Below are 24,385 nucleotides of genomic sequence, written 5' to 3'. Positions count from 1 at the left end.
GTCCGAAGGTTAGATTGAAGCATCGCCTCCTTTGCCTGGACGTGGGTTGAGAGTACTACTGGCTGAAACTGAGTGACACCCCTGAAAGAGTTATTCCTTTACTCGTGTTAAGTACTAAGGTGAGATCGTCGCTAGAGTGGATACTGCTGGCCCAGGGATGACGTAGTAGGCTGCGGAAGTCTGGCGTGCTGATGTAGCAGGTCCGCCAGGGAGATGGGTGCGCAGAAAAGCGTCGCCCGCCGATTCAGCAAGGCTTCAGAAGCTGACGGAGACCGATAGCCGGAAGTGTCAATCACGCCCAGACTCACTGGCTGCCCCAGGACCTCGGAATACAACACCGCGAACGACAGTACTCAAACCTGTTTCTGTATTCTGATTTTTGTACAGGTTGCTGAAGTGAAGTCTGCGCGATAAGCTCTTGGTCGGGCTGTTGGCCTGATTGCAGGCCGAGTGCAGCCGTTCTTCACCACGGCGCTAGTGAAACATCCCCTTAGAAAAATTTATGAATGACTGTGCTGATAAACCTCTTACGATATTTGATTTTCAAACAGCTCAGCAAAACTAAACGTACTCAGACATTTCTCTCTTTACTTATTCTGATCAACAGTAAACTGACACACAATATATTTACTAGCGCAACGCAATCTGACTTTCAATAATCCCTACAAAAGAATGGCCCTGACTAACAATAACCTATACCTTTCATGAATCACTTACCTCACAAAAATCTCCGTTACTCGAACTACTGCAATACAGCGAGCGCCAATACTGCCAGCTAAATAAAAGATTCTAACTACTGAAGGCACTAACTACTGATAGGCGTAGTTAGCAAATGAAAGATTTTGATAGAGAACAAACAATGTATTTACCTTAATAATGTTCAAAAGTCATCATATATATATCAGTTCATGATATACAGTCTCACAAATTTCCTTTTTCTGGCGGACACACGTCCAGATCGTCTGCCCTCAAAATTCTGCCATCTCTCTCCCCACATCCGCCACTACTGGCGGCTCACCTCCAACTGCGCAACGCTACGCGCTGTTCACATCCAACTGCCCAACACTACAATAGCAAATATTCCAACAATTCAAATCAGCCCCACAGCACAGTCAGTGATTTTCATATAGAGCGCTACGTGGTGTTACCAACATAAAAACCTAAATATCCTACTTGCACTAGAAAGGTGAGGGTGGGTTGTCCCATCACCCTGATCGTCTTTTACCTCCGGGATAGATCGCCGGTACCCATTTGACATCAGGTAGAGTGGACCTGAGACCATCCTGGAGAGACTGGAATAAGGAAACCTGCCCTGCCCCTATATGGGATTGAAACCGGGACCTCCACTGCCGGACACTGGTGCTCTATCCACTAGACCACCACTGCCACATATATAGATCTATACGCAATAAATAAAAACCTCATCAACTGAGAACGGCTGGTCGATTGGGTTAAAAATTGGAAAAGTTGCCCGGAAAAGGAAAATTCGGTGAAGTCTGAAAGTACTTTTTTCTGTGGTATTCTCATATGAACTCAAGACCAAACTTCACGATTCGAACAATGGGTATGCGTAATACATTTTTTATTATTATTCGCTTTGGGTCTTGGGAAATTTATCACGAAAAAAACTCGGGAAAATTACAAACGAAAGTCTGAAAATTTGGACAGACTGCAAAAATCATAATTTTTGTATGTACTCTCGATCATAGTTGACGATAGCAACAACATTTTTTTTTCGTTATGCTCTTGGTACGAAAATAACTCAACTGAATGTTTTCAATTGAAAAAAAAAAAATCTGAAAGATCTGGAGAAAAATCTGCAAAAGCTCATTCCACCCGAAATTAAAATGAAATTACCTTTGTGATTACGAAGGCTTTCCCGGCCTAATAATTGATAATATTCTTCTCGGGTGTGCAGCCGGATCATAACATCATCTTGACACAGTATTTCCGCGGTCCAACCGGCCGCCATCTTCAGGTGAGAGTGCTGGTACACGATCTCGCCGGAACTGACTTCTCAGCGCCAGCGGCGGCCCCTATATAGGCCTATTCCAACTCCACTTTGTTACCCTACTACGTACGTAAATATCGTTTGGCAACTGATTGTCCAAACGTGCTTCAAGCCAATCGGTTACGTAGTGACGAAAAATTGGTTCAGTTGTTTATTTTCAAATGAACTGTGACTGTGTTATACGTTCATCGCAATCGCTTCATGAAATGAATTAGGTTCCGTCGTATTATCTCAAACTGATTTACAGATTTACCTGCGAAATACTGTTGGTTTTGAAATGACAAACGGTTATACAGTAACAACAAGTGAATCACTTGTCGATTTTCAGTTTAATTGTAATCATTCGCATCGCATGTCGTGTCGCAATTGACAGATTTGATTTGAATTGCCACATTTTAATCATACTGCAATGGCACTAACAAGAAAAAGCAGTTTTACTGGGAGAAATCGTAGTGATACAAATCAAACGAATTTTCGATTTAATTGAACTGCCGAAGAGCGAATGAAATTAACCGAAATCAACTATCACAAACACGTTCAGCGCGTACACAGGAAGAAAGAGAAAATGTGAAGTAAGATGATATGCAACGAATGAGACAGCATCGGTCAGTAGGAAACTATCGCGCGACAATGAATCTGAATAATCGTTCAAGAAAACAAACAAATGTACAGTTGAATATTCGCCGAGCTGCATTCCGTTACAACGTGACAACTGATTACAGTACGAACCAGTCTGTTGCTTTTGGATCGATGATCGTTTTGTGCACACGTTGTAAGGCATTGAAATACAGAAATGAAACTCCGGATTGTGTTGTGCAAGTGTCAGAGTCAAATTGGCACCAATGGTCTCGCCACCAAAGCCATTGCGCTCTTTGGTTTCTGGAATAGGATCAGATTCCACTCATTTCCTAATACAAATCCAGTAATACAACAGTTGCTGCCGCTATGGCGCAACAAATGTGCAAGAATTCTTCTCGCAATTAAAATTCCCCATGGGCGTACTTCTGAAAGTACTCCTCTTCAAACTGAATACCCATGACCACAATCGTTAATCGATACAATCATCACTCAAAAATACATTTATTTCTCATTTTTAGTTTGTTCAAACATTTCCAGTAGCTTTTCACAAATTCGCAAATGAATCACAAACAAATTTATTGAAATTAGGACAGAACAACGGCTGTCTAGTCAGCTAATTGAGAATAATTTTTTTTTACCCATCCAGTCTATTCCAGTTTTATTCAATTCTTCAGACACTATCAGCTACGTGCTGGCCATTAGACTACATTTCATTGCATTAGCTTCTAATATCACCGATGCACGTGACGCTTTTACGTCCCTGGGACTACAGTCCTATTTTCGCATTCGGTGGAGAGTAATCCTTACACCGATTGCGCTGAACCTTGCATAAATGTTTGAATAGCGTCCAAACCGCCACCAGTTCATATCATGCTGATCGATGGTCCGTTTTCTTTTGTCCAAAGGGTCTGATCCACTTCTGACTGGAAATTATTGAAGTACATCAAATAGTAACGTAATCGCAAATGAAAGTAGTGATCCAGGAAGTAGAAAATTTGTTTCTTTAATCCAGTCTGTGACCACAAAAACTTGTCGACAGACTGTCGACTTCGGTCCATAACGAACATCTTCATATCTGATTAAAACAGACGAAACTATATATTATTCAAATATCACTGAACCAAAATCTATCAACGATGCCACTATGGATTAACCATACCAAGGTAATATAAGGCTTTGTCTGTTTTGATCAGATCTGAACATAGACATTATGGACCAAAATCGACAGTCTGACGACATTTTTTGTCTTTATAAACTGGAATTATGGGAACAAATTGTAATTTGCATGATATAGCACATACTGATGACCAGATCGGTAGAGAAAGGGAAAAAGTTCGGATAGGATGAAAATGAGGCAAAATTATATTACATTCAATTTTTGTTCGACATATCCATAGCGAGGAAGTCCTGGAGGCTGTCGGGCATATTATAAAACAAGAATACACAGTACGTATTTATAAAATGAGAGATACGCTAATGTTCCTTCTTTATATCCTAAATGTAACTGTCCTTACGTATTTGGGATCAGTCAAAAAATCTGAAACACATTTTCATTTAAGAGGTAATAACAAATTAGTCACAAACATGTAAATGTGTATTCACTAAGGTACCTAAGATGACCTTTAGGCTATTGAAGCGAAACAGAAAGCAATTTGCAAAACTTATTTACGTTGGTCACGGTACTGCACTGAAGATGTGGAGAGTTCATATTTTACATAAGCCTCACGTTATTTGATATTATTAGTATTATGTACACATCAGTTGGTTCTAATAATTGAATCCATCAGTGGTGCAAAAGGAGTAGCCCATCAAATCCCTTAGGCTCCTTTCGACTGCACTTTTTGTGGCTACTGGGAAGTTATTGAAAAGCGTATTCTCTAATAATAGACGCCTTTCTGGACCAAAGTAAGTGGCTTAAATCTTTATATAGATTATTTCTCGTATTAATACCTCGAACTGAGCTGTTGCTCCGAAATAGAGATATAGTATTTATTACAAATTCCTTTAAGTACTAACTATATTGAAAATCAGTAATTAGTAACCCCAGCTGCTTGAAAAGGCCTTTGCACATGTATTAGTTCATACCATATATGACTTGTGTTACACGCTTCTGAGCTCGGCGAACTGTAGCTTGGTTTGATGAGTGACCCTAAAAAGGATTCCATCTGAATGTTGCGTCCTAGATGAAAACATTTTTTTTTTTTTACTTTCATTAATTTTGATGTTTAGCACGTGCTATTTCCTTTTAGTCTAGTCCTTATATTTCTATTTCTTCCTCGTGGTGTATTGTACAAATCCGTACTTCTTGCTTTGGAATATGTACCAAAAATAAGCTGATGTGCTGCTTTTTGTGGTGGTTATGACTTCAAATTTTTACCAACGCTGTGCAACTAAAGTAAGGGAAATTTGCCAGCTTTTTATGTTTATATCACCTAAATCTGACAAAATCCACATTCCAAGTACAGAACAGTCGTGACCCTATCAGCAGCCATTCCAGTACACGCCTGATATAATTTATGCAAAGCTAGAGGAAATTAAATCTGGATAGCCGGACGGAAAATTGAACCCAATCTGTTTCGAATGTGACTGCAACGCCTTAATTCCTGGAACGCCTTCCACGGTGTTAATACGTGTAGCTGTATGGGGAGAGTCAACAAAATTGAATACCTACGATGTTAGTTTACAGAAAATGTATCAGGATGAAGATATAAACACTAAAATGGGTTCTAATAAGGCAGTATTTCAAAAACTGAAACATTTCACACATACTTAAATTTAGATGTACCAAATGGCTCTGAGCACTATGGGGCTGAACATCTGTGGCCATCAGTCCCCTAGAACTTAGAACCACTTAAACCTAGCTAACCTAAGGACATCACACACATCCATGCCCGAGGTAGGATTCGAACCTGCGACCGTAGTGGTCACGCGGTTCCAGACTGAAGCCCCTATAACCGCACGGCCACTTCGGCCGGCTAGATGTACCACTGAATGCGTATGCTTAAGATCTCATGAATAGATGTCATAACCCTTGAAGAGGTACTTTACCGCGATGGTAAAACTTTGAAATCGTAACCACCTTAAAACGCAGTACCTCAGCGTATTTTAGGTATATATTCCGAAGCAAGAAGTGCGGATTAGTACAACACATCACTGAGGGAAAAGTAGAAGGGAAACGTGGAATTGCTCTAAGCAGAGTTCCATTGATGCGGAATACCCGACAGTGGTTCGACATCCAAGATATTGCCGTAGTGAACAGCACAGTTGAGAACGGAAACGAACACTGCTTGATATTCGCCTGCCTTATGTAGAGACGGCGCTCAAACAAGAGGACGCTTTCTTCGCATACGCCAATCTAATTTTGATATTTCCCTTGCTTCTCTTATTTTGCAAAAAAATTCAAATGGCTCTGAGCACTATGGGACTTAACTTCTGAGGTCATCAGTCCCCTAGAACTTAGAACTACTTAAACCTAACTATCCTAAGGACATCACACACATCCATGCTCGAGGCAGGATTCGAACCTGCGACCGTAGCGGTCACGCGGTTCCAGACTGTAGCGCCTAGAACCGCTCGACCACCCCGGCCGGCTATTTTGCACAATCTTGCTTCCTAGCAATCAATATTTTTTGTATTTTTTTTCATTTTTGACTTTCATGAGCTTTTTTGTTTAGCAGGTACAATTTTCTTTTATACTGTTCCTTGTCCTTTTCTTCTTCATTTCATTTATCCTTACAAGAAATATTATAGTGACTGGTTCTCCTGTTCTGCTTGATAGTTATTCTGCATAATTTCAGTATGTTCCCGCGATGTATAATGCTAATGGCAAAAGACAACGCCTGTGACGTTGACGGCCTCCAAATTGAGGTATGATTTCTAAATCGTTCATGTGCGGCGCGATTATTGTGAAGCTTTAATGTGATCCTACCAAAGCCTTCTGAATCTTTCAAACTGTGAGCCGTTAATTTAACATGCACCTTTTATATCAAATGACCTTTCGTTTTATTTAACTTATCTGCTGTGCGTGTCAGTTGGTTTTAATATTCCGGATGTGGGTCGAGTACCCAAACCGATATGCCATCTCACTCGGTGATTAACAACTAGTTTTCGCGCTTGATGAAAAATGGCGCAACAAGAGATGAAGTATGGAGACATTCTGCTAGTCAAGTTTTACTAAATGCGTAATCTATGGTAATGACAGAAATAGTAAGATTATAGTCGAGTATGATGTGAAGGATGTACGGAACGACAGTGCACAAAGTGTCTAATGGAAAACGCCTAGCGAGCAGCAGTACGCACAACGTCTCTGCACTGTGGGTTACGTAAATCCAGGCAGCCACTAACGTTCCACGTTTCCGCAATGAACCGCTACAGCTATCGATTATTGTAGTAGGAGGAGATAATTCATCCGTTTGAGGCAATTTTTAAGGCTGGGTAAGTTTTAGCAACATTTATTTCCTTCTATTATATTTACAGAGACTCCTGAAAAGTTTCTTACTAAGTTAAGCGACACTGAAAACTTGCTGGGTAAGTTCCCGTGCAATAGGCGGTCTGTCCCATTAGGTAGCATGATTTATTATGACTTTCTCGTCTCAGGTCTTCGGCTATATTATTCACAACTGAGCATGGTGACACCGTGTTTAAGTGCTTCGACTGCGCCCTGAACGTCTTCTTTTCTTCTTAAAACAAGCTCAAGAAGGAGGGCTGTAATATTTGGGGCATTACGGACTTCCTCCGTTTTGATATCAAGCATAAATTTATATGTAACAATTCTCCATGTTCTCTGTTTTGTTTCTCAATGTAAAACCAAAGAAAAGGGGTGTATATCATGCATAAGGGAAGAGAGTAATTTTACGACATTCCGTTCCGTGTCTGAAAAGAATGTAATTTCCATTTTATAAAACACAGCGCAATACACAGTGTGTTTTATTTTTTTCTCGTAGGGCTACGTTAAACCTCAACATGACGTGGTGATTGCTCCGAAAAGCCAGCTACCGACTTTCTTTTCTATCCTTTCACAAACGTGCTTGTGCTCCGTGTCTCATAACCTCGTCATCGACGGTGCGTGAGGTCCTAATCTTTCCTTATTTTTGTAGCGTGTTCGAAAACACACTTTTCACTTGCAGCAACTGTCAGAACGACGATAAGAACACACCCAAAAGCCTCGTAATGTTTTAATATGTTACTATCGCTCAGTTCGTTAACTGTAATACCCAGTCCTTCTTCATCTGTTTACTTAATGTGGACTATCAAACTGCCATAGCCTGTAGTCACTTGCTAACGGAATAACTGCAGTTTAAACAAAAAGTTCTTATTACGTTGATTGTCTTCATGATTTACTTTTATTTCATTCCATTTTTTTCGTTTACATGTCGTGTTTGTGTCATTCCCTTCACGAAGGAAGAGTCTTCAGAGACGTGGAACGAGTCACGTGATACATTAACGGGCAGCAGCAACCGCTGCTGGTTACTTCTGTGAAAATTACAAGCTACAAATTATGACTAGAAGCAATCTGTCCCAGAAATGTATGTTTAAATTGTATCAGCAAACTTCAGTCCACAACTAGGGAAGGAGAAGAAGACAAGAGAATCACAGGCCCATACACAGCACACAAAGGCACTAACAAGAATACGGAACAACTTATCCATTATTGTCAAAATTTTAACTTAAAAATTGTGTCAACGCAATTTCAAAAGCCAGGACGAAAACTCATAACATTGAAAACGCTCAAAAACATTTGGAGAGCATTCCAAATACACTGCGCAACAGAATTAAAGGATTACTTTCTGGAAACCCCGTAATTGTCTTCCATTATGATGCGGAAGTTTGAAATTTGGCTCGAAGGTGCCTACACTCTTCCTCTGTAACGGTGCAAAAGCGTGGCGTCCTGCGATGTCACCCTCGGGATCGACAACGCCTCTATCAGCGAGGTGTCGACACATACGAAAAAAAGGCCCCTGCTCAGAAGTTCATGTGACGTGTAAGGTGAGTTAATGATGGCGCACTGGCACCAGATTTCACCACATTTCTGCCAAAGGCCACGGAGCACCTGTCAAAGCCCTTTTTACCCACATTGCATCCCTTGTTTTGACGCCTCTGCGGTGGAGGTCAAAACAGCGACGCCCAGCGTTGAAATCGCGCGGTGTTCTTTTGAGTGACCGAGGAAAACACTTCAGACACACCGCCGCTCAAAAATGAAATGATCTTGTGGCATAGTTGGCCGGAAGGCCCCATCCGGGGAAGTTCGACAGCCGAGTGCAAGTCTATTTCAGTCGACGCCACACTGGGCGACTTGCGTGCCGGTGATGAGGATGAAATAATGATGAGGACCACACAACAACCAGTCCACGAGCGGAGAAAACCGCCAACACAGCTGGGAATCGAACCCGGGTCCAGTGGATTGGAGACAAGGACGTTACCACCCAGCTAAGCAGGCGGACACCGTCGCTAAGTATCAACACAAAAAGGCCTCAGAGGGTGGCAAAAAGGGCGTCAATGGAATCATCCATTTCGTTGGGGTGTTGATTGCCAGACATTTCGCAGTCGGAAACGACAGTTCGCAATGCAGTGAGGAACAGGACGTTCTTCACAGCTTTGACGCTACTGACACCCTCAGACGTTTGAACCCTTCTGTAAGGACATTGTATGGCTGCATCCCCACTGGACGTGATTGCATCCCTCTAAGAGTGCAGCAGGACCACAATTTTTGCTCTCGCGTACACTCTTGAGCCACTACGATCCTTTCAAACCCATTCGACGAAATTTTTACGTGATCCGAAGCAGTCAGTTAAGGGTGCTTATGCTTTTTGCGACTTCCTGTTTCGCGTCCTGATGTATTGTATGATACCGGGGAGAGTGTGTGTGTGGGGGGGGGGGGGGGGGGACGCGAGAGTGACACATGCGTTAATAAACCGGCAAAGAGTCGTTCTAAGGCCGGTATTTATTTTGACAAAGAGATATGATCAAATATTCGCCAAATTTCTTTGACAAAGATCTTTGACGTGGCGCTAAAAGGGGGTATTACACTGTAGTCATATTTATCATCAAATTTCAAGATGGCGGACAACAACTTGTCATGTGCTGCAGTTGCTAGTACCGCAGTTGCACTGTGTGTGTATTTGGAAGAAAAGTGGCGGAAAAGAAAGAATCATGCTTGGATAAACACATAGGTATTACGTCGAGATAGTAAAAGCATTCAGCAAAATTTGTTACGAGAGCTGCTAGTGGAGAACGCCCGGTTTTATGTATAAATTACTTACGAATGGACGAGAGTGTATTTCAGTATTTGCTCAGTAAAGTGGATTCTCATGTTGCAAAACAGAATACTCCATTGAGAAATGCCATACGTACAGAAGATAGGCAAACTGTGACACTGGGATTTCTTGATACAGGAGAGAGCTACTCCAGTTTTCAACAGAGCAATGGAATATCACATTGCACATTAACCAACATAATTCCAGAAACGTGTGAAGCACTTAATAAAGCACTGAAGGGCGAATATGTGAAGGTAAATAAATGTTTAGTACACTATATGGGCAATAAGAACTATTTTTCTTTTTGAATAATTTAATTAACGGAATTAGTGTTCCAAAAACTACAAAATTAATAACAAGTACCAAACAGATGAACCGCTTTTTAACTTGTTGCACTCAGAATTCAAAAATAAACGAAGTAGAATAGAAAGCTAAGAAAGAATTTTTTATTTTAGAGTGCGACCACATCCTCTATTCTAGCTTGCGGTAAAGCCGCCTGGATGTAGAGATGGATGGCTGTACCTGTGATTGTGGACATGAAGTCGCCTGTATCATATTCCACTTGCCCATCAACACGCTATTAGCAGCATGACTGTGGCCCTTGCTCACCCCCCACCCCCACCTCCACCCTAGTCGAGGCAAGTTTTCTTTAAAAAAAGAATAGAAGGAACACACCAACTTTGAAGCCACGTTCACAAATACACTACAGAAACGTTAATTAGCTGTAGCGATGCCAGCGTTCCAAGCGGTTACATTTCACATTGCAGTGAACAGAAGACGACCGACTTTTATTATCAAATCTACGACTAGGCCCTAGATTTGATCGTCTTTATTTGACGACAGGCGAGATTTGACAAAGTTCCCTATTACAACATCAAATTTCTTTGACACAGATATTTGACATACCAACTTTGACAAAGAATGACAAAGAAGTATGATAGTGTAATAGCAGCCTAAGACTACCCATTTCGGCACAGACTCGATGACATCAGCCCACCTGTACTGAAAATTTTAACATTTAACCTGTGCAACCTGACGTAGTCTGCAGGCAGGCAACTCCTCAACACTACTCCGATTCCAGTTGCCACAAAGTCCTCAGCGAAGAGCTGAAACATCCGAAGGTATCATCAGCATCATAGATTGTCAGGAACGCTCATCGCACTGCAAACTGTCGTTCTGTACCACGAAATGTGTGGCAACCAACGCCCCAACGAAAGGGGTGGTTTCACTGACGCTCTTTATACCATCCTCTGCGGCATTTTCGTGTCGATTCCGAGCGGCGATGCATCTGAAGTGTTTTCCGCGGCCACTCATGAGAACACCGCGTGATTTCAACGCTGACGTCGCGATTCTGACCTCCATCGCTGAGGCGTCAAAAGAAGGGGTTAAATGTGGGTTGCAGGGCGTGTGGCGAACTTCCCATTGTGTAGGATATCCACGGTAGCCTTGGGAAGAATTTTGGTGAAATTTGGTGACAATGGGACATAATGAACTCGCCTTACACGATATTCGAACTGCTGACCTCTGGTCTTTTTCGCGTGTGTCGACTCGCTGTTTGAAGCGTTGTCGAGTCCGAGGTCGATACCGCAGAGCGTCACACTTTTACACCATTTCAGAGGAAGCTTGCAGGCACCTTTGACCCAAATTTTAAACTTCTTCGTCGCAATGGAAGACAATCACAGGGTTTCGAAAATGTGATCCTTTAATTCTGTTGCACAGCGTACGAAGTTTGTCCGGAAAATACGTATAAAAGTTGAATAATAACTTTGTTTTACAATTATTCTGGTATTACAATATGGTCTCCTTCAGAGTGCTCGCCCTGAGACGCGATACACTTCTGCCAACGTCGTTTCCACTGTTTATAACATTGCTGAAAGTCTCCAGTTGTGATGTTGTTCAGTTGCTGTGTCGTTTCCGCCTTGATGGCTTCCACATCTCCCAAGTGCCGCCCCCGAAGCACCATTTTGCATTTCGGGAACATGGAGAAGTCACACGGGGCTAAATCGGGTGAATAAGGCGGGTGGTCTGTCTCGGTGATTGAGCTTCGGGCCAAAAACTCGCGCACAACGAGCGACGTGTGAGCGTGCGCATTGTCGTGATGAAGGATCCACCTGCCCCCTTTTGCCAACTCCGGTCGAACTCGGGCCACACGAGCTCTGAGGTGTGTCAGTTCTACATAACCTTGAGGATAGATGGTAACTATCCCACGATAACCTGCTTTCAAAGTTTCAAGATTCATTATTACGCTAGGGAACTAGGAATCAGCCCCAAACGTATCGCTTCCATAGTGGCCGCAAAGAGAAGATAAAACTAATTACAGCATTTAAGCAGTGGTTCTTCCCTCGCTCCATATGCGAACGAAACAGGAAGAAACCATAATGCATGTTATAAAGGTAAGTACTGTCTGATTCGCAGGGGTTGAAAGTAGAAGTAGATGGCGGCACCATTAGCTACCTCTTTACAAAACCTGAAAATTGTATTCAGATGGAAATTATATCATATTTTGATCAATGAGAGGCGAATTCTCATTAGGTTCTTGGTATTCAGTTGAGATACATTATTTCTTCTTTGTAAATCTCGCCAGAAATTGTTCCCGCTATTATCAGCGTGAATTGGTGTTTGAAGGAAGTTGAGTCGATTCCGTAATCTGGCATACAGAGACAGGATAGACAGAACTGCGCAGTCGTCCACATTTATCACTCGATTTGGTCCGAGAAAGCCTCGACGATTTCACCAGGCGTCCAAGGACTACTTCTGCGAATCATTATAGCGGCTGTTCGGAGTAAGGCAATCAAGCATTCTGCCAAGTTGATCAAGTTTGAAAACTAATTTCTGCCACCATTCTATCGTGACAAGAAGCATTTATTGAAGGAATTCTCTTTTATGAACCATTAATAACATCGACCAGCCCACTGCTTTTCATGAGACCGGTGTGTTGATCTTCCACAATCTCATGTTAAGTGTGCAACTACTCTAGCCATGTTTGTATCTCATTTTCCATTACATTTTATCTTTTCCATACGGATAACGTATAGAGAGTGGCATGGGGGAAACAGCATTTCTTTCATTGTGTTAGAGAATGTGTCTGTGTTACTGATAATGTGCTGGAAATTTTGTCCCATCGTATTTAGTTTTTGCTGTAGGCAGTTTTTGCTGCAGGAGTGATTTCAACTGAATACTTACGTAGTGTCTGAAAAAATCAAATCTGTTGCAACAAGTATTTCCTTTTCATATCGACTGTGACGATTTGTTGTTAGGGGCCTCAGGGTAACATATCCAACCACGCTTCTCGAGGCAAGGTGCTTTCTCATTTTACAGATGCAGTACACCGTGCTTCTCGTCGTAGTCGTCACTTTTATGTTTCTACTCACAGAGAAGTGAAAATACTCTTATGATTTTTTTTAAGTAACAGATGGCAAGTTTGCTTGTAAGTGTGTATCAAATTTTTGTGTCTGGTTGTGTATATTATTGTAGTAAGTCTGTATCAAATTTCTGTGTCTGGTTACGCACGATACATTGCAGTTACCTAGGCCTGAGATTTATTTAAAATATGATACGGTTAAAAGTTTGGTGTTAAAAAAAGTAAAACCCAGTCATAGTATCAATATATCAGTAGGACGAGTTCTGTGGATAATCTCTGACCTTTTAAAAGTTTGTTGCATTGTTTATGCGTTCCCGTTCTGATAGAGAATGTTGCTTTAATTTTTTGGCTTTGTATTGTAGATTGTAAACAACTGCTGCCCACTATCTGCTGTGATGCATCTTGAATTGCACGCCTTTTTCAAAAAACTGATGATACAATAAGTTTCTCGATGAATCTGGAATATACCTCAATTTTTTTCGCCGGATGGCGACGTTATTGTTTACATGAAAATTTAGTGTTTCCTTTATCTTAGCCTCATTTGTATCTCATTTCAATTACGCTTTATCAGTCTGTATGGATAATACAAAAAGAGCGGGACGGTGGAAAACCATTTTCTTTGACTGTATAAGAGAATGTGCATGTGTGTAGCCACAAAAATCAAATCGCCATACTTGATTTGTATATATTTCATACCATTTTGAAAAAAAAAAAAAGGTCGTGCTGTACATGTATATGACTTGCACTCACGTGTTGGAAATCCAGTGCAAAATGTGCTATGTTTTGTATTGTTTTAAATTTTGGCGCGTAACAAAACATTATGAACAGTGTATTTCCGAGCCGAATCACAGGCACCTTGCGAATGGATAGGCTACAATTTCATGCAAAGAAAGAGGTTTCGGTAATTTCATTTTTATTCCTCGAGCTCGGTTTTTTCTACATAGGTGTAAGTTGCCTATTTCTATCGTCTCTCATTATTTTTTATTGTATTAAATCACGCCGTAAGAACTGCATGCTAGTCAAATAAAAAGGAACAATTAATGAGGTTATAAAGTTTTCTCCGTGCTTATTCGTAGGCTTTACATAAGCTTTACTTATTATATTTGTGCTAAACATTTTAAATCTGGCTACCGCCTTGTTATGTGGTTAATTCTTAAAAAGGACCACGTGAATTGTAATTATTTGCTTCAAGCTACAAATTAATTTTATCGTGTCGGTACTGACAATATTCTCCCTGAATTCTGTCAATATGTCGTTTATAATACGGTCGGCATTTATGACGTATCTGTAACTTATTTGCATTTTGTGTTAATAAATGCCAGCAGATGGCAGTATGTGCCGTGCGTTTTCAGTGAGTACGGTGTATCAACAATAGATGGCGACGAAAATTTTGTCGGCCATCTTTGTTACAGACAGTTTATGATTTCGGGACTTTTGGGAAAGGAAATCCTTGAACTAAAAGTTTCCTGTTTTAACTGGAGATTTTTTTCTGTTAGGTATGTAACCTCTATGTTTTTTTATTAGTCCGTACTGCTCACAACCTGTAGACATAGCGTACATTTACTAGTAATGATTCTCCATGAAGGAACTATAATAGTCACATCGATCTCGATGCAAAGAAAGAACGGAAGGATTCCATTTCACTAGTCTCACAACTAAGCAACTATGTAGAAGAACACGCCGGTTTTATGACAGATGTTTTAAGATACGTGAAAGAAAAAATAATATGGTTGTCAGAAGACGTAGTATGTATTTTTTAGTGCGGTTAGGGGAAACATTCCGCGTCGTAATTTGTGCATCACATTGTAAGATATTGCATATTTACGTGACCTTAATTCTTATTGAAGACAATGAATAAGTGAGTATTTGAGATCAGTATACGCAAATAACTGTTTATTGATTCTGTTTTTATTTGCTTTTTTGGCGTTCTCGTTTCACATGTAACGTGTTAAAACTTTCAGGAGCCGTCGGCGACCGAGTGGAGGGCAGTTTTCAACCATCAGATTCACATTTTTATCCTAGAGCACCGCAACAGCCTGTCTCAGCAGCATACCCAACTCATCCCCAGTTCGATGCTAATTATGGATATTATTCTGTGAACCAGGGTAAGTTTAATTTCAATTGCAAGGAGCAACGCGGTTTGTGTAGCACAGAATATTTTATTACCCTTGTGAATTGGTAAACTTTTTTCGGTTAAACGAAGTAAGACTCCGATTTACAGTTGTTTCGTGGTAGACGATGTTCTGTTATTTTTCTGTTGTACAAAATTGATTACGTATTATTTGAAGCCCAGTCGAAGCCGTCCATTGTGACATGTGCAAGCACTGCCAAGCAGTTCTGTACTAAGTACTGCAGATAGCTTTTAACGTACTCGTTAAGAACGTAGTCTATAACTGTAATCCATGTCTGACTTGCCATTCGTCTGTAAAGGCTTTCGCACTTCACATTAAAATAGGTTACATTATTATGGAACTGTTACGCCATATGAAAGTGTTCAGGCAGAGCGTCTGTTAAGTTAAATGGAAATAGTGTTAAGAACGTATTGCGTAAGTAGAGATTGTTCTCTTTTGTCAGTGTCGTTCGGTCACAAGAAATGTAGTTGTTTTTGTGCAGTGTAGGCTTTGCCCCTGTGTCTTAAAGTACTGCAGTTTGATAGATGCATAAGAATCGTGGATAGCTAGGAATATTTTCTAAACTTCCAGATCTTGAACCTTTCCTTGTTACCTATAACTTCCATTAGCAGTATTAGTGCATTGTGGTTCAGTTTTGGTCTCTGTAGAATAAGTTTGAGGGAATGATGTGTTGGTAAACATACCATATGTCTGGAAAAGCACAAAAAAGTTTTGTGTTAAAAATTGTAGGAATGCTGAGAAAGACTTAAGTCGAATATAGAAGGCAAACATTTTATGGATACTCAGCAGTTAGTTAAACTATATTTGTTTACTTCGAATACTGAGAGTAGGGTCACATTATTTGACAGTTATGGCATAGGTAACTTTTCATACTTTAACATGATTGAAAAATTACAGATGGTAATTCTCTGTAAATCAAATAATTAAGAAGTATTGGCTATTTCTAACATTCCATAATAAATAAGACTTGGTATATGTGAAGCTCACTTTTATTGACAAACAGTTGGCTGTATTTATTTTGAGATTATGTAATTTCATCAGTTGTGGTAAAGGTACACAGAATTTTTAAAAGTGTTAATACTGTGTTTAGATAAGGAGCTAATGTAGTGTAGTGTCTTTTTTTGGGGTGGGGGGTTGTTATATGTATCTATTTAAGCACCACTGTAACTGTAATAATGTATTTATTTTTGTTATTTTTGGTTTGCGTTAATTACTCACCAAGTGAGAACTGCTGTTACACTTGTAAAACTGGGGCTACATAAAAAGGCTGTAGAGATGTGGTTTGATGCTTCTGCCTCATTTAAAGATATCTCTTCTTTAGTTCCATATTTTTGCTTCAGCAAGATTATGACAGTTTTTCCCAGTGCTGTCAAAGTTTGTCATTTCCTGCTGTGTTCCTGACAAGAATTAAAACATTAACAGTATACTATTGTGTTGTAGGTGTGTTTACTGCAGGAATGAGTGAAATAAGCAGTTTTAGTACTTTGAACTCCTAGAATAGTGGGGACAGCAGTAATGTTGTGGAGCATAGTGAAGTTGATGATATTACATTTCCACTTTGACCATTGGCATTTATGGTGACTGATCTGTAACATTATCCATGGTATATGTTAGGTTGGAAAGTGATAGTTTGATTGCAATTTAGCAAAGCCACCAAAAATGTCACAAAAACAAAATTCAGCGAAAGTGCAGTTACGTTGTACCCAGTTCTCTTATGGTGTATGGCAGTTGGTAACTACGCTGTGAGTAATGGAAAGTGAATGATTGCATTTGTTTTCAATATGGGGAATGGTATGAAGACTGTTGTCAGACTGACCTGACCTGCAGCAAAGCATGAGGTTAATCTTGACTGTGACAGTTTAGGTGTGAGTTGGCAAAGCCAACAAATGTGAATTGAAGAAAGATAAATGTTCTGACAGACTAGCCTGAAGTGAAGCCAGAGGCTTCGGTTAGGTTGTAAAGTGACAATTTTGTTGTGAGTTGGCAAAGTCAACAAATCCCAACACAAAAATATGATTACCATAATTGATGTGTAGCATAGCCCGAGATGTACATTCACCACTGCAGTAACCTACTTCTGTCTTTATTCCTGATTTTGCCAAAAAATTCCAACAATATGGGAAATTCTAACCTAATGGAATAAAATAACAGCCAACTTCATTTATGAACCATAGGAAATTTTGAATGAGCTTTCTAATCGACTACTGACAACCCGCTCATCTTTCACCATGTTAATTTCCTGTCATTCATTGCAGAACAACCAACTGCACAATGCAACAGAGGAGACAGATACAACATGTTGTGGTAATACACTGATCTGGAGCATAGCCCGTCTACTTTAGAATGAATGGTGACAGTTCCATTGTGTGTTGGTGAAACCAATGAATGAATTGTGACAGTAATCTTCCTTTGTTCCCACATCCCGTGCCCCAGATCTGCTTGCCCACAAAAAGTAAAGCATCTCCTTACACTTTTTGTGAAAAAATAGGTTGTAGGTTTTATGTTGCCATCTCAGGGACTTCATACACTGTACTGACACAACAGCAGTAATGCTACATACTAAAAACCACTACAGTAACTTTTCTCATAGTAGGGTGTGTGATGGCATTCGGTATATTGTATTGAAATTCCCCACTCTGCCTCCTATGAAACTTGACTGAGAGTTAACACTTAGTTGCAGTGTTTATCACAGATGCAGTACTTATCACTGATGTGTTTTATAAGCTACTTATAATATTCATATCATAAATCGCTGGTGATTGTATAAAACACAGGTTGAAATTTGATGTTGCCCAATGAATTGCAAATTACAAATTGCTTCAACCGAAATGTTATTAATCAGTTGATTTAACGTCCTAGTTTTAATTTTTCATGCAATAATTGTCACATTGACTTCTCATAGGATTATTGAAACAAGGAATATTATATTAAATTTATTTGTATATTTGATCCGTGTGCTCTGCAATTACACAGTGTGCTACAGATGTTGGAAAAAACATGTCAGTATTTACATTGGGTATGTTATGGTTTACAATATGTTGCAACACATGCTGTCGTTGGTCTTTATATCCTATATGGATAATTCTTCTTAGCTTCTGAGGCTTTTTCCTGTGCCAGTCTCACCTGTTGCCTCCAAATGCTTCCATCATTTGCTACTTCGTGCCAGTTAGTTACTCCCATCCTGTTGAGTGTGGTTTTTTAAGTTCATTTAGCCATTATTACTGGATCTCCTAGGTTGTATTTTACCAAATGATTTCTCCTTGAGTATTCTTGAAACCGCCTGATCCTCCTTCATTCTCATCAGATGGCTTGCCCATAGTCATGTGGAAATATTAGGATAAGAATGAATTAATAACTTGCATTATGTATAATGCAAACATTTTCACAGTTACTGGCAGAAAAGACTAACTAATTTGTTATAAATTATTAAATTTATATTGTGCTAAACTTCAATATCTATAAATAGAAATAGCATGTAAAACTGTAACAGTATTCATACTGTGTAGGATAATTTGGAAATTTGTTTCTGTATGAAGATGAAGCACAAGTGTAATAGACAAATATATTGTGGTTTGATCAGTGTTTTTATAACATTATCACCATTACAGAAAGCCCATCTCAGTTTGGAGACAGCTATGCAGCAGCAGTAAATCCATACCAAGCAGCAGCTCCCCACCATGGAATGAGTTACAACAACCCACAGCAGTCCCTTTATGGCTCGGCGCTGTCGCCTGCCGCCAGCGCTCACTATGGCTCCTCCAACCATGGTCAGTCAATTTGTTCTTTCTACATATGTTAATAATTTTATGTGTAATGTTAATTTTTTTTACTCACACTGTGTTCCACCTTAAGAACACTATTCATCATATTTATTACTGGCATTTATATGTGGAGTCAAATCTTTATGGACTAAAGAAATAAGTCAGTGTAAAATGTAGATGAGGAATTAAGTGTTCGTAAACATTTTCGGAATGCCTGAGGTTAGATGAGAATATTGGAAAATCCATAAAGTGGATCCTGAATTACTCGCATGGGCATTCTCTTGTGTTGGAACTTATTTCAAGAAATGTGTGCCTTGTAATTAGAAAAATATAAATGCAGCTACTGTAGTTGGTATACTAATTGAAATGAATGGTTGAGACTCACTTTTTTAACTAGATTCAGACCTGACCGTTAAGAAAAGAGGGTCTCGTATAGTCTTGGTTAACAGAAGTTGCCAAATCTTCCACATCATAAAATCTGTCTTATACAGTCTTGCCATACATGTATAATGCATCTTCTGTGTGGTAATCACTCACAGTACACTGAAAACTTTGCATGGATGGATAATACTGCCCTCCATAGTCTGCATATATACCCTGATGAAAAGTATCCAATCATACCTGTGTAATGCAGAATTGATCACTAGATGTCACAAGAGGCAGGCCTGCCAATATACCAGGAATGGGGAGTATTGTATTGTCAGTAGAGAAGCAGTAACAGCAGACCAGATCGGATAGGAGGGCTCGAGACTTCGAACGTGGAATAGTCATTGGATGACACCAGAGTAACAAATTCTTCTACAGCTGCCCAAGTTGACTGTTGGTGATAGGAGTGTGCAGAGGAAACACGAAGGAACAATGACAAGTAAACCAAGACCGGACAGACCTCATGTACTGATGAACAGGGTCCATTGAGCATTGTGGAGGATGGTGTAAAAGATCACTTGAAATTAGCAGAAGGAATTTTTCTGAGCTGCCAGTAGTGCAGCTAGCACAGTGATTGTGTGTAGGGAGTTTAAAAGAATGGGGTACAATGGTCGAGCAAGCTCCTCATAAACCATGTTTTATGTTGTCAGTGCTAAGTGACACTTCAGAGTGTATAAAAAGTGACATCACTGAACAGTAGGTGACTGGAAACAAGTGGTTAGGAGTGATAAATCATGCTATACTCTGGCAGTCCAATGGCCTTACATTTGGTGAATGCCTGGAGAACATGATCTGTCATTGTGGGTAGTGCCAACTGTGGAGTATTGAGAAAATGGGGTTTCAGAATGGGGCTTTTCCATTGTTGGGGTATGGTCCTCTTATTGTACTTTACGCATTCCAATCAGGCCACAGTGACTCCTGCAGTCCCCAAGGCATAGTAAACTTCTCAACTTCTTTGTGTGGCTCCTGCTTATAAGACAAAGGGGAAAGCAGGTAAGTGTTTCTTTAAAGCTAGTACCACCATTGAACTGTTGTTTATTTCCAGTGTTACATTTACACGTACACAATCATTATTTTAGCTTCAAAGTGTCATTATCAAGTGTTTTAAGTGTTATAAATTGCCTAAGATGGCATATTGTTGTACTATAACACTTAAAATACTTGATACTTTAAAGCCAAAATCATGATTGTGTAAGTGTAAATGTAACATTAGAAATAAACAGCAGTCTAATGGTGGTACTGACTTTAAAGAAATATATTATTACTGTGGCCCTGCATTATGAACAAAAAAAATAAAAATAAAAAAAAACTAAAGGTAAGTGTTTGTTTCAAAACTAGTGTCATCGATTTTTAAACTATCACTGTCAATTTTCGATCAGATTCTTCAAACAGCCCCAGAATTTCTCCATCAGTTAAACTTTCCCCATTTTACAACAAGCTTTTATGATCCAGACAATTCTGGAAGCACACTGCAACAATGACTGTGTGGGAACTCGTTACGCCTGTAATATGTTTTTTGACTCACACGGCACTTTATGGAAGCAGGCTTTCTGAAGTACTAAAAGAGTGAACAAGTGATTTCAAGCCATTGCTGCTCAGAAATAATGCATTATGAAGTAACAATTGGGAAAGCTGCTCTTAGAAATTCATGGGAGTGCTTACTGTAAGTGAAATCACAATGTGCTCGCAATTCTTAGGGGCAGCCAGTGGAATGTGTTAAGAAAATGATAAATGCAGAGGGGTATTAACGCATTTTACAGCATTGTGACTGCTTGCAGTAGAGGAAGAGTTTGGATATTATGGTTGTCTGTCAGTGTGACTGAGGCAATAGTTTGTTGACAGTAACATTCGTGAAAAGGACTGGCCTGCCCTGAGTCCCAATCTGAAAACAGTGGGATGTCTTTGGGATGAGTTAGAATGTGATATCACTACCTTTTCTGGTTTCACAGCATGATGAAAAATGCACTGCCATTCCTCCAGACACATATGGACGCCTCTTCAAAAGTGTCCCCAGAAGTGCTGAAGCTGTCATAAAGGTGAAAGTTGGTCACACCCCACATTAATATCTGCCTGTAGGTGTCCTCCCCCCTCTCCCCCAATGAATCGTGGATCTTGCTGCCAGTGGGATTGCTTGCATGCCTCAGCAATACAGGTAGCCAACCAAAGGTACAGTCACAACTGTGGGGGGGGGGGGGGGGGGGGGGGGCTGTTGAGCATCAACCAAAATGGCTTTGCTGTGCTGCAAAGCAGGAGAAAACTGCAGCCCTAATTATTCACAGGGGCATGCAGTTCTACTGTATGTTGAAAGGATGATGGTGTCCTCTTGGGTCCCTCTTTTGGATCTCCAGGTGAGACTACTCAGGAAGGTGTCATCATCATTAGAAACAAAACTGGCAGTCTACAGATCAAAGTATGGAATGTTAGATCCCACTTTGGAGGATGTCATCATCAGGAGAAACAAAATCTGCCATTCTACGGTTCGGAGTGTGGAATTTTAGATCCCTAAATCGGGTAGGTGGGTTAGAAAAATTAAAAAGGAAAATGGATCGTATGAAGTTAGTTATAGTGAGAATTAGTGAAGTTTGGTGGCAGGAGGAACAGGACTTCTGGTCAGTTGAATACAGGGTTATAAATACAAAATCAAATAGGGCTAATTCAGGAGTAGGTTTAACAATGAATTAGAAAACACAAATGCAGGTAAACTATTACGAACTGCATAGTGAATGCATTATTGTAGCCAAGATAGTTGAGATAAAAGAAATGATTCAGACAATTCAGGAAGATGAAAATTTAGCAGTCATTGGGGGCTGGAATTCGATTGTAGGGAAAGGAAGAGAAGGAGAAAAATAGTAGGTGAATATGGACTGGGAGAAAGGAATGAAAGAGGAAGCCATGTTTTGCGCAGAGCATAATTTAATCATTGCTGATGCATTTTAAGAATCATAGGAAGAGGTTATTGTGGAAGAGATCTTGAGACACCTGAAGGTTTCAGATTGATTATATAATTGTAAGACACAGATGTAGGAACCTGGTTTTAAATTGCAAAACATTTCCAGGGGCAGATGTGGTCTCTGGCCATAGTTTATTGGTTATGAACTGTAGATTAAAACTGAAGAAACTGGAAAAAGGTAGGAAATTAAGGAAATGGTGCCTGGGTAAGACGAAAAAACCAGAGGTTAGCGAGAGTTTCAGAGGGACCATTAGACAAAGATAGACTAGAACAAGGGAAAGAAATACAATAGATGATGAATGGTTAGATTTAAGAAATGTGATAGTGAAGGTAGTGGAGGTTCAAATAGGTAAAAAGACAAGACCTAGTAGAAATCTTTGGATGACACAAGAGTTATTGAATTAAATTGTTGAAAAGAGAAAACACATAAATGCATCAAATTGAGCAGGTGAAATGGAACACAAATGCTTAAAAAATCAGATTGACAGAAAGTGAAAAATTGCTAAGCAGGAATGGCTAGAAGACAGATGTAAGGATTTAGGAACATATTTCATTAGGGGATAGACAGATACTTTCTACAGGAGAATTAAAGAGGCTTTGGTAAAACGTGAAACAGCTGTATGAACGTAAAGAATTCATTTGGGAAACCAGTCCTAAGCAAAGAAGGAAAAACTGAAAGGTGGAAGGAGTGTGTAGAGGCTGTGTACAAGGGAGTTAAACTTGAAGGCAATAATAAGGAAAGGAAAGTGGACGTAGATGAAGATGAGATGGTGGATACATTTCTAGTGAGAATAATTTAATAGAGTCTACAGATCTAAGTCGAAACAAGGCTCCCCGAGTAGACAATATTATGTCAGAACTACTGATAACCTTGGGAGAGCCAACCATGACAAAACTCTTCCATATGGTGTCCAAGATGTATGAGTCAGGTGAAATACTCTCACTCCAAGAAGACTGTAATAATCTCAATTCCAAAGAAACCAGATACTGACAGGTGCAACAATTGTCAAACTACCTGTTAAATAGTCATGATTGCAAAATACTAATATGAATTCTTTACAGGAGAATGGACAAACTGATAGAAGCCAACCTCATGGAAGATTAGTTTGGATTCTAGAGAAATATAGGAACACATGAAGCAGTACCGACCTTATGTCGTATCGTAGAAGATAGGTTAAGGAAAGGCAAACCTGCATTTATAGCATTTTTAGACTTAGAGAAAGCTTTTGACAAGAGAAAGCTTTTGACAATGTTGACTGGAATACTTTCTTTCAAATTCTGAAGGTAGCGACGGTAAAATACAGGGAGCAGAAGGCTGTTTACAGTTTGTGCACAGAAACAAGACGGCAGTAATGGAAATGGAAGTGCCGTGTGGCAGGAAGTGACGTGTAGCAAACACACCATGATTTCACATCATTCAGCGTGTTTGCATTTTTAAACCACAAGCTTAATCAGTAGGTTCCAAAAATAAGGAGAAATCGTTCAGCCAACATTTTACAAGACATATAATCAAAGAGTTCTGTACAAAGTTAATTATGTGGATAGATGACGGTGGTGGTGGCGGTGACAATGGCTATTATTATTATTATTATTATTATTATTGGCAGAAAATCCTGAGAAATTTTGGTCATATGTAAAAGTGGTAGGTGGATCGAAACAAAATGTCCAGACACTCTGTGACCAAAATGGTATTGAAACAGAGGATGACAGACTAAAGGCCAAAATACTAAATGTCTTTTTCCAAAGTTGTTTCACAGAGGAAGACTGCATTGTAGTTCCCTCTCTAGATTGTCGCACAGATGACAAAATGGTAGATATCGAAATACACGAAAGGCCACTGGACCTGATGGGATACCAGTTCGATTTTACACAGAGTACGCGAAGGAACTTGCCCCTCTTCTTGCAGCAGTGT

At 39.9% G+C, this 24,385-nt stretch overlaps 1 protein-coding gene across 5 annotated transcripts in view; it reads left to right on the top strand.

The window, feature by feature from the left end:
• The window catches only part of LOC126162088 (nascent polypeptide-associated complex subunit alpha, muscle-specific form), a 148,728-nt gene that overhangs the window by 16,468 nt on the left and 107,875 nt on the right, over positions 1-24,385 (top strand). For 3 of the 5 annotated variants that reach the window (XR_007535017.1, XM_049918362.1, XM_049918363.1), the window contains exons 2-3: positions 15,166-15,309; positions 18,945-19,103. Coding sequence is in view for 4 of the 5 variants with exons in the window: in XM_049918362.1 (XP_049774319.1) it covers positions 15,166-15,309; positions 18,945-19,103 (303 nt within the window). In the remaining variant the exon portion in view is untranslated. Of the gene's footprint in view, positions 1-14,570; positions 14,701-14,739; positions 15,063-15,165; positions 15,310-18,944; positions 19,104-24,385 lie in introns of those variants that run through there. The other 2 variants (XM_049918365.1, XM_049918366.1) reach the window with 2 other exon arrangements.

The sequence above is a fragment of the Schistocerca cancellata genome, chromosome 2, assembly GCF_023864275.1.
Source record: "Schistocerca cancellata isolate TAMUIC-IGC-003103 chromosome 2, iqSchCanc2.1, whole genome shotgun sequence".
Classification (NCBI taxonomy): Eukaryota; Metazoa; Arthropoda; class Insecta; order Orthoptera; family Acrididae; genus Schistocerca; species Schistocerca cancellata.
Note: the sequence above shows the minus strand (reverse complement) of the source record. Positions and strands in the feature narration are given on the sequence as shown.